At 35.4% G+C, this 11,302-nt stretch overlaps 1 protein-coding gene across 1 annotated transcript; it reads right to left on the reverse strand.

Moving 5' to 3' along the window:
- Positions 1-3,845: 3,845 nt before the first annotated feature.
- LOC147854740 (uncharacterized) lies at positions 3,846-11,302 on the reverse strand. Its single transcript, XM_087331501.1, has 4 exons — positions 10,850-11,302; positions 10,628-10,719; positions 7,338-7,531; positions 3,846-4,759 (listed from the first exon to the last, which is right to left on the reverse strand). The coding sequence occupies exons 1-4, from the start codon at positions 11,300-11,302 to the stop codon at positions 4,653-4,655; spliced, it is 846 nt and encodes a 281-aa protein (XP_087187627.1). The 3' UTR covers positions 3,846-4,652.

The raw sequence follows: 11,302 nt of genomic DNA on the forward strand, positions 1-11,302 counted from the left end.
TCTTCTCAAGTGAACAAATTTCATCCAATCTTACATTGATCGTCATCTCTTCGATAATTCCGCGAACGTCCTCCCTAGTCCAAGACCCCGGTGGTCGCTTGAGTAGCACACGCACGCGTGAATCTTCACGACACCGCCTCACAATCCGCACATAGTGACGGATCTTCACGACAATGTATGCAACCTTTACTAAATGATATATTATTCATAAATCACAAACGGGTTTTATGCAAGAGCGTTCTATTTTTTATAATTGTTTCATGTTCTGGGAACTTACAACTTTGGCAAAAGAGAATGATGTTGACCTAGTGGTGCTATTATTGGACTTTGAAAAGGCATACGATAGAGTTGATTGGTCTTTCCTCGAGGAAGTTATGTTACAACTAGGATTTCCAATGGCTTGGGTAATTGCGGTAAGAGCCTTGTATAAGAATGTGTCTAGTTCTGTATATGTGGCGGGAGAAGTTGATGCTCCCTTCTCTATTTCAAGGTCGGTAAGGCAAGGATGCCCATTGGCCCCTTTCCTATGCTTATTAATAGCTGAGGCTTTTCATGTGTATTTTAATAATCATGCCTTAAGGATAAAAGGATTGCAATGGGGAGTCGATAATAAGCAAGTGCTTGATAATGAATTTGTTGATGATACAACTTTATATGTGGATGGGGAGGAACAGAATTTGCGTAATGTTCAATGTGTGATACAAGAATTTTGTGAGCTATCAGGAGTTATTATAAATTGGAATAAATCCATTGGAATAAGAATGAAGAATAATAGAGTTTCACATTGGTTGCCGCATCCGGATTTTCAATGGCTTCAACATGGGAGGTCAATACGATATCTTGGTTGTCAAATTGGTGTTGATATTACTCATGATCAACTTATTGCCCCCTTATTGATGTCATTGAAGAGGAAATTGTTGTTTTGGTCTTCAAGACATCTATCGTTGGCTGGAAGAATTGTAATTGCTAATCAAGTGCTTCTGTCTTCGATGTGGTATATCCTCTCATCTTGGTTGTTTTCAAGATCAGTTCTCTCTCAGATACAAAGCCTTGTCCGCAAATTCTTATGGGGTGCATCTGATGCAAATACAAGATCTAAAGTTGCATGGAAGGTAATAATATCTCCTCCTCATGAGGGAGGATTAGGGTTGATAGACCCAATGTTTCAATGTAGAGCATTACTTGGAAAATTTGTTGTGAGAAGTATGTTGTTAGGGAATGAGCCATGGAAATTGTTACTTCATGAACTTATGAAGGAATTGGTTCCATGTAGAGGTGGACATTGGAAGAGAAATGTGAGGTGGTGGTTTGTGCATGAGGATATGCCTTTGACTTCTATTTTTACTTCGGATAAATTTTTTAACTCTTTGTTAAGAGCTTGGAAATGTTTGTTGCCTAATCTTGTGCATAAACATCCTATATGGGAGGACGAGTGGAAAAGGAAACCAATTTGTTGGAACCCCTTGATTAAGGATGATTATGGTAATATGTTAGGAAGAAGGACAAGATTAAATTGGGCAGCGGTTGATGAGGCCTTTACGGCTAATCTTGGTACTTGGTTAAACTTTAATCAATCCTCTAGGGATGTTAAGGAACAAGTTTTGAAATCAATAAGAGGTGGTACTTTAATGTTCCAAGAGATAAGTTATGCTTGTAATAGGATTTTGCCCTCTTCTTTTAATTCAAACCATGTATGGTACGAGGCATTCTCTTCTTTTAATGTCTTGATTGGAGTAAGAGCTTATACATCTAATGAATCCTTCTTAGCATATATAATAGTTTCAGAGGGTAAATTGCAATGGGTCTCTATGGAGGATGACCTTCTCAATTTAGTGGAGTGGAAACCTATTAGGGTGGTTGCAAAAATAGGGAAGGTATGTATTATTGATCCCCATCCTAAAAAAGTAAACCCTTTTTGGGATATTTGGGTTTGTGATAGTAAACTCTTATTGGAGTTAGAGTGGGATCCAACGGAATAGTGGTGGAGAGATGTTAATGGTAAGATGGTTTCTTTCTTTGAATAATCTGTAAAATTAGGTAGGGAATTCCAACGACGGAGGACTCTAGTTATGTCAGTTGCATCTAAGGTATGGTTAAATAATAATATGCCTATGCATTCAGTATTGGCATTTTGGAAATGGTTGTGAGCTCTACAAATTCCTCGCAAAATCATTACATTTAGATGGTTGTGTGTCCACTATGCACTTCCAGTCCTAGAATGGATGCATAGGGAAGAGGGAACCAAAACTTGCTCTTTTTGTGGGCTTCACTTGGAATCAATGCAACATGCCTTATGGAACTGTATGGTTGCATGTTCTGTTTGGAAACGTATGTTGCGTCTCATTGATGTTGCATATGGACCTAATGTGATTGCATGGGGAAATGTCTTTTGGATGGACGTAAATGTGGATAAACATAATTATGAAAGGGAAAAGATATTGTTTACCCTTCAAACTAGGGGAAGGCAAGTTAAGGACATACCATACTCAAGCCCAAATCGGTTGAATGGGCTACGATATCATCTATGGTTCTATGGAATATTTGGATAGGTCAATGCCAAAATGTGTTTTAGCAAATAAAGCAAAATCATGTTCATTGTGTGAAGGAAATTTGGCCGATGCTTATCTCAATTCTAAAAGGTCAATATAACTCTTTCACAAGTAATGAAGATATGATTTTTCTGAAACAACAATCCTTTAAAGGCAAATGGAAGGATTTGTTAGTTTTTGTGGAGAGAAATGACAAAATGGAATGGCAATACGTACCCCCGCGATGGTTGTTCCCTCCATAGGTGGAGGTTGGTTCTAATTAGGACATAATGGGGGATATCTTACCCCCCACTAAATTGTATCATTATAGGCTTGTATTTGCTTATTGCATTGGTAATAGAAACTATGGTGTAGTTTTAAAAAAATAAAATAAAAATGGTGTGGTTGTCAAAACATCTTCTAGAATCTAATGATTGCACTACCTCTCTCACTCATACAAATTTTTAACTCATTGAGAAAGTGTTCATTCATTGACAAAACCTTAACATTATGCTTAAATTAATCAAGGAATACAAATGAGCAATCTGGCATTTTCTATTTGATAATGTATTGATAATACAAGTTCAAGCATAACCTTAATAAAGAGAGACTTTCGCTCTAGATCATAGAATGTGAAGAAGAGGAATGAGATTATTCTACCTTTATATTTCTTGCATTGGTGATTATAAAATTAACGCATCAAAAACTCATTGAAAAAGAGTGTATTAATGTTACAATAGGTTCATACAATGTTCGACAATCACATGAAATTCCATCAAACAATAAACTTTAATGTCATTTTAAACTTTCTTCTTACAATACCTTATAAAACAATCATTGGTATGATGCGTCATATTGCGTTCATGTACTTTTTATCATAATAACATGACATGGTCCACCTTCGACTAGTATTTTACTATCATTTTCTCTTCCACCCTTATTTCCTTATCAAGTTCGGTTGTCTCTCTACCTTCACACTCTTTCCTTGAATATTGGATATCATCACTCATTTACATAAGCATATATTTAGGAATGTAAGCTCATATCTCAAACTATTATGCTCTAATAAAACATTTCAAAGTGATTGCCATCAAATTTCATTGTTCCAATAGCATGTGATTAAGAGGAATTTTGTTACGGTAATTTTATTCAAATTAAATAATGTAAATGTAGGTATAGTAATAATATACGAATGCATCTACTTCCAAGTGAAGATTATTACCCATGTATTCAACAATAAAGCTATACTTGGCAAGCTAAATCCATTACATTAACAATGCAATCAAGTCATAAAATTAAGCTAAAGATAAAAATAAAATTAGAACGTTGATTATAAATCCCGTAATAATTTATTATCACAGTTTCTGGTATGGGAATAAAATTCTTTTGAGCTCCCAAGATGACAATGTCCATGAAGTAACTTCATGTTCTTAGTTTAAGGCTTTCATCAAAGTATCATGGTCAACGTTTTAGATCTTATCCTATTATTTCCATCGACTAATAACAATGTATAACTATGGGAGGGATTTAAAAACCTTTTAAGGCAAAGTTCAAGAGTTTGTTTGTTGGATTTACGCAATACTTAGAAATGGTCTCATGATCTTTATCAATAGTGTGCTAAGTTGATGGGTTGGAGGTGTTGAGGCATGAAACCGAATTATTTTTAATATCACATCCGACAATGAGAAAAAGAGTTGCATCATAATAAACTAGGATCAAGTATTTCATAGGAGAATGAAGCATCATAATACCACAATGTAGAACCTCATCATTGGTATTGTTTGACTAATGACATTTGTGTGAATGTTTAAGAAATTGTTGGTGTGTTAAAAGAAATAATTAACTCCATATAAGACTATAGAGACTATATCATTCATGGGAATAACAATTGACAACTTCACTTTGCTTCCTAATTCTAAACTATTTATGCATGACCCACTCATTCTACTTACACAAGATGGGAGTATTTATTGACATTCCAAAAATGTGTTCGGCATGTGTTCAACATATTAGAATATTTGTTGTATTTAACCTTGTTTTTATTGTTTGACACCCATTATAATCTATTGTATCGCCTCATAAATTTCAAAAATATACAAATCATAGCCTAATATGGGGTCATCTCTATATGTACCTGCATTTATTATTTCGTATTCTTTTTGAAAAGGGAGGCGTTTGTCCTAGGGGAAGATTATGTCCCCAACTAGTTTTTGCTCCCTGACCACCATATCCTAATTAGCATAAGATGTAGTGCCTTATTAACATTACTGCATTTTGTAATATGCAAGTTATCATAAACACTTTGTTTAGTTTAAGTTGATATGGTGGGATCAAATGTAACATGTGTGTTTGGTATTTCACAAATGCTACTACAAAGCTCATTATGTTTAATGTGGTTTGTATCCATGGATATGCTTGTATATGCAAGACGCAAAACATGGAAACCAATTGTTTTACCATAGCTCCTCCAATATTATTGGTGAGACTTATGAAAACAAGTAGGACACTAAAATGTGAGAGTTTACATATGTTATGAAGTATTAACCTTTGCTTGTGCATAATCAAACCACTTCACAGAAGTTTGGAACAATGCCAATGGTATTTAAAGTACAAGAGTGTTTTTAAGTGCATTGCAAGCCAATCCATGGACTCATTCTCGAGACTTGTGAAAATATAGAATTCTTCATTATAGTCTTTCTTTACTTGAGGCTCCAACCCACATGGATGCCTTTTTGAAAATGACCAGTCCAAATGTGCCATCTCATTGAGTTCTCCGAAGAGTCTCTCTTAATAGTACCATATTCATGGTAACAAGTGAAAACACCCACTTGGTGAGTACATCCTAACCAACCATGTTGTCATCATCATCTACCTTGAAATCAAAGAAGACTAGCTCAAGTTCCTATGTCAATCCCATGTCCTCGAAAGGACATGTTTGTGGATTGTAGAGGAGCTTCCCAATACCAACTTAAACAAGATGGATTACACCAACAAAGTAGACAAATAAATGAATATTTGTGAAGGATGCACGATCATTCAAATGTTTCAATAACCCAAGACCTAAATGACACTATCACACATTTCAATTCTATGATTTTAGGTAGGGAAACTCTTAAGGTTTTGGTAATTGGTCCCACTGACTTGTCAGATTTATGTAGTTTGATAATCAATGACAACAAGGAGAATGCTCTAGATAAAGTATTTTTGTTCCTATGTCTCATGTGACCCTAAAGAATGTTAAAATATTAAGATCTAATGGTATTATAATGATAATGGGGAGAATGCTCTATAATGTTTTTAGCTTCCTATGGCTCATGTTTATGGGCCAGAATACTGAATCATTATAAGATCATGATAATTGAGTAAGAGATGTGAAGAGTGTATTTTCTCTATTATATTAATATTTAATATAAGGTTTTATAAATTATTTATCACCCTCGATCACCACTAAGTCATAGGGGAACACTTAGGGTAGATTAACATAAGAAGGCAACTTAGATACCAAAATCATATATCCAATTTGTCGATGAACAAAGCATACATGTGTTTTACCATCATGATTCTTTGCCCCTACCACCAACATCCCTTTATATACTTAGATTTGTACTTTATGCAAATGCATCCTTAGTATGTATCTATGCATTTGATAAATTCACAAACTTTGAAATATCCATCTTGTCAAGTTGTCAGTAGTCCAATGTACATGTGTACATGATCATATAACATGTGTAGTGAGCTACGACTAAAATACTAACACATTTGAGGGGTCATTATGTAGGCATGTTGTTGCATAGAGATGGCTAGATAGTGAGTGGAGAACCATCATGGGAACTAGGTGAAGCTAAAGGCCAATTTCAACAATGTCCTTATACGTGGAGACTTGGAGTATGTAGAATATGCATCCATGTCCGTCCATCTATGTAGAAAGTATGTTCAATTTATCCTCCATGTATCATAAAAAGGTTATTCACAAAAGCATACCATATAAGATAATGTTGGTTGTTGCTTATAACAACAGAGTGTTTGTGAATGTGATGGGACTATGTGCCTAAGAGATTCCCCGTGGAGATGAGTTTGTGTAAAGATTAGTCACAAACAACTTAGATTGGCAATTGCACCTTGGTCACGACAAAAAGAGTCTGTTTAGAATTACTTAATTGAGCAAATTTATTGGCTACGAAACTCAAAAAATTTGAAACATTAGGCTAATGTTTCAAAATTTAATGATATTTTGGTAGGTTTTTTGAATTTTACATGTATTATGCTTAACTTATTATAAATTCAGTGAATATTTCAAAGTTGTTCTATATAAAAGATAGCAAAAGTTTTAAGTTTTGTTCAAAGTTAACTATTGGGTAGTAAATAGTCATAAAGTTTTCCATGATCTTGGCTTCCTTACACTTAAATATATCATAAAGGTGCACAATAGAAACTAAATCTGTAAGGTATGGCATGATGCAATTGCATAAAGTCCTAGAACTACATACCTTATTTCAAAGATATTGACATTGTTCTAGAGAAACCTAGGCAGAAGTTCTTCAGATAATTTTGCATGCATCGGGTGCAACAAATTTAGTCTCATAGGTCTCTTTGACACATCTCACTATATGTAATTTATTATTACAATGTCTTTTCTTTTTTCTTCTAGTTATTGGTTATTTAATCATATCTCTCACTTGTGTAACTTATTAGGTCAACTGTACGCTACTTTGGTCTTTAACTAGAGATGTTAAGATAACATATCATTTCATTTTATATTTTTGCCTCACCCAATATTTTATTTATTATGCAAAGATTGAGGGTTCATACCATAATATTTGTAGTAATCATATTTCTTGTTCTCTTCTTGATGCCTAGGCATATATGGTGGTGATTGTTGCCATTGCTTTCGTGGAGGATTTCTATCATGAAACCATTCCCTAGTCTTCATTTTTTTGTAAGGAGGGAGACTAAGTAGCCTTTCTATTTCCATTTGTCTCTCTTTCTGCATTTGTCTAGCCATGCTGGAAAAACACGCAATCATGTGAGGTTGAATGAGTTTTGAATTAGTTCACATAGATGCATTTGCACAAATTTAGCATTGGGGAACATCAAAATTTTTAATTGGTAGATTTCCAATTTTGTGAGAGTTGTCACATTTTGTCTTTGCACACATGTTATGTATAATGTGTCATCACCCATTTAACTACATTTCTTAGTGAAAATAAGAACCGTTATTTTGTATTTGTATTTCTTTTAAATATTCATGTATATGTTTTGAATAAGTGGAGGTATTTTTTCAAGCAATAAATGACCTCGGAAATTCTTTTTGGCTGAAGAAGATGGAACAAGTTAATATAAAACCATCCTATGCTTGGAAATGAAAGACACCCAATGAATTCTCAACTTGCGACTCTAAGCAACCTACATGTGGATATTGCAAATTTTAAAATTTTCACTTCTTGTAGAAATCCAATGGATTGAGCTCATGATTCATAAACTTGTCTAATGGAAGTTGTGTTGAGGACTGGAGACATATAGTCTTATGTAGACTTACATGAAGGCTTTGAACTCATGATTCTTAGGTTCACAACTTACATGAATCACATTGAATGCAAATATATGGGCTAAGTTCTTCAGTTTTTTGCCTTACGTTTCATTGCAAAACACAAGTACAAAGGATAGGTATGTGGCGTTACTAGATTGGATAATACCCCTTCATAGCCTTTAAAGCTATTTTTGGAAATTTGTTTTATCGCCCAATATCATGTTTAATGCCCCTTGCTTGCCAACTTCGAGACAAGTTTTCTCATTTACATTCTTAGTTTTTTTCCTCCTTTTTAAATGATTTTAATTTCTCTACGGTAATGCAAATTTACATATGAAATATGAACCACTCCATGTCAAGGTCTTGATAAACTACTTATGAAAATATTTATATATTTACTCATGCATGATGCATTTATGTTACAACTCATCAACCATATTTAGAGATCACATTCGTGGTAGACATCCTTAATTTTCACTTAGTTATACTAAAATTGAGGATTTTAAAGAACCTTCTAGACAAGTTCAACCTCAATTTGGCCTCCTACAAAGTTTTCATAGAAAATTTCTTTTACATTTTCTTTCATATAACCCTATTTCATCCCGTGGGATCTTTAACAATGTTCACACACTTTTGATATAATTGCTAAATGTGGTAGGGGCTTTGGTTTATCAATATGAATTCTATGATTAAAATAATGGAGACATTGCTTTTACAAGTTGTGTGTAGGCCCCTCAACTACTAGGGCTCACTAATATCATGTATTTGCACGTTGTTAAGTGAGGTAGAGGGTTTGGTTTATCAAAATGAATTCTATGATTGAAATAATGGAGGCATTGATTTTACAAGTTGTTTGTAGACCTCTCAACTATTAGGGCTTACTAATATCATAAATCTGCATGTTGGCAAGAGTGGCGAGGGACTTGGTTTATCTCAATGAGTTCCACGATTGAAAAAATTGAGACATTTCTATTACAAATTGTGTGTAGACCCCTAACTCCTAGGGCTTATTAATGTCATGGATCAACATGTTGAGACTCTTCATGCAATGAATGGCATATCTTCCAACTTATTAGCTTAAAATGTCACACGCAAGACCATGATGAGACATGGTAATGATCTTGAAAGGTAATTTTACGTTGACATGCACTATTACAATTGCTTGGAATTCCCAAGGTATAGTTTGGTGAGCTTAGATTCTATGGGATTGCAAAACCTTGTCAACAATGCATGATAAATGCAATTTTTATGATGTCAAGCACACTTGGCTTGTTTGAAGGCTCATTAAATTATTGCAAAGTAAAATGATCAACCACCAACTAGGAACCAAGAAGAGATGTTGGGAACTATTTCATGGATGGTGATGAGCATTTGACTAAAAATCTACACCAAATATGATGCTTGGTGAACTAAGAAACCCGTGACCCATAACACATCTTGTGAGGGGAACACCGGTTATCAAAAGTGTCATCATTGATAGATCAACATGAAGTGACAGATGGTAACATTGGGCTTGTCAATAACTAAATGGAACAAGACTAGGTAGGTACCCTTATGTATAATTACAAGTGACATGAGCAAGAAACTTCCTAACACATAATTAATCGGAAGTGATAATTAACAACAAATGGTTCGATGGTCATAGATCATAACCAAAAAGCGATTATTGAGATTGTCGTTGATGATAGATGGATGAACTCGAATGACTTGTACAAAAATGTCAATATCAATAGGTCACTGGAGACCGAGTACCCTAATAACCAAAAGGAAGTAAGGAACTAGAATTGCTTGAATACTTGATGATCAACCAAAAGTCATGGTTGACCTGCTTTGGAGTGTACTGATGTCAATAGACCTGCTTTGGAGTGTACTAATGTCAATAGATTATGGGGAACAGATTATCGAGAGTGACATTGATGAAAGCATTGTTAATAGAGGAATTGAAAATGCTTACATATAGTGTGATTGTGCTATAGAAAATGGACCCGAAATGATTATCCATGCCAGTAAACCAATGACAAGTAATAGGAGTGTGGGCATCAACAACTTGGGGGGAAGGTGGCAAAGTGATTTGATGCATTGTGATTTAATTGAAAGGAACGTATATTGACAAAACAAGTGCCGTTAATGTCAATAGATCAATCAATGGAGGGGTGTGGACTTAAGATACTAAAAAAATAAGTGTCCTAGTAAAATATCGTCGGAGATTGTAGTTTATTGGGACAATGGATACTTCATGTGTGTGAGAGTGGCGAGAGAGATGATCGAGCGAGGGAATATTGATGCTTAATGATTGAATACCAAATGACCTATCGATCGATAGATCGTGGGAATATTGATGCGTAATGATTGAATACCAAACGACCTATCGATCGTTCGAGGGAATATTGATGCGTAATGATTGAATACCAAACGACCTATTGATCGATTGATGGAATATTGATGCTTAATGATTGAATACCAAACGAACTATTGAGGGAATATTGATGCTTAATGATTGAATATTGATCGATCGATATATAGATACTTATTAACGATCGAATATCTCCAAGTAGAGGAAGATGAGACTTACTTCTCGAAGAGAATCTTGGGCTTCAATGGCTTCGGGTTCCACGGAGGAGGAGGAGGAGGAATCATCTGAAGCTCACAACAATTGCTCCAATTCTGCAAACAAAAAGCCAAATCAATCAATCCAAGCTTTCAAAATTTTGGGGTGGATTAAGTTTCGGTATGCAAAATCTGCAATGGGGATTAAGTTTCCGTATGGAAAATCTGCGATCCCATTAATTAGTACCTGATTCGGGGTCGTGCAATCGACAGGTTCGCTCGAGCACACGATTACGTAGTCGACAGGCTCCACATTCCCATGGATCGGATCGACTTCACGATGATGATGATGAGGAATGGCCGATCCTAAATCGTCAGAATTATAGTCACCATCATCGATCGATCGATCGGGTGCCGCTTCCCCAGGGATAGAGTGGACCCGGGGCAGCTGAAATGATGGATTAGGGTAATTGCAGGGAGGGAGATTAGGGCTCATCCGAGGATTAATGTTCTGATTAGGGCTCATCTGAGGGTTAGTGTTCTGATTAGGGCTCTGATTCTTAGAGTTGTGATCCATGGCAGGATGAGATATGATGGAGGTTATGACAAATTTGCCATACTCGCTGTTGGTGGTGCGCCATCGCGGGTTCTGCAGCCAATCCTTGGGCATTATTAGGTCATGGCGATGAGGATCCCACAT

This window comes from Azolla caroliniana, unplaced genomic scaffold, assembly GCF_043228905.1.
Source record: "Azolla caroliniana isolate FFs.n. ecotype wild unplaced genomic scaffold, voAzoCaro1.0.p SCAF_15, whole genome shotgun sequence".
NCBI classification, from domain to species: domain Eukaryota; kingdom Viridiplantae; phylum Streptophyta; class Polypodiopsida; order Salviniales; family Salviniaceae; genus Azolla; species Azolla caroliniana.

Excerpts from the sequence above, each read along its gene's own strand:
- LOC147854740 (XM_087331501.1), bottom strand. The coding sequence starts at position 11,302 with ATGTGGGATCCTCATCGCCATGACCTAATAATGCCCAAGGATTGGCTG. Across the intron at positions 10,720-10,849 it reads ATTGCACGACCCCGAATCAG|AATTGGAGCAATTGTTGTGA; the intron begins GTACTAATTAAT and ends TTTTGTTTGCAG. Across the intron at positions 4,760-7,337 it reads TGATTACTACAAATATTATG|GATATGGTGGTCAGGGAGCA; the intron begins GTATGAACCCTC and ends TATGCTAATTAG.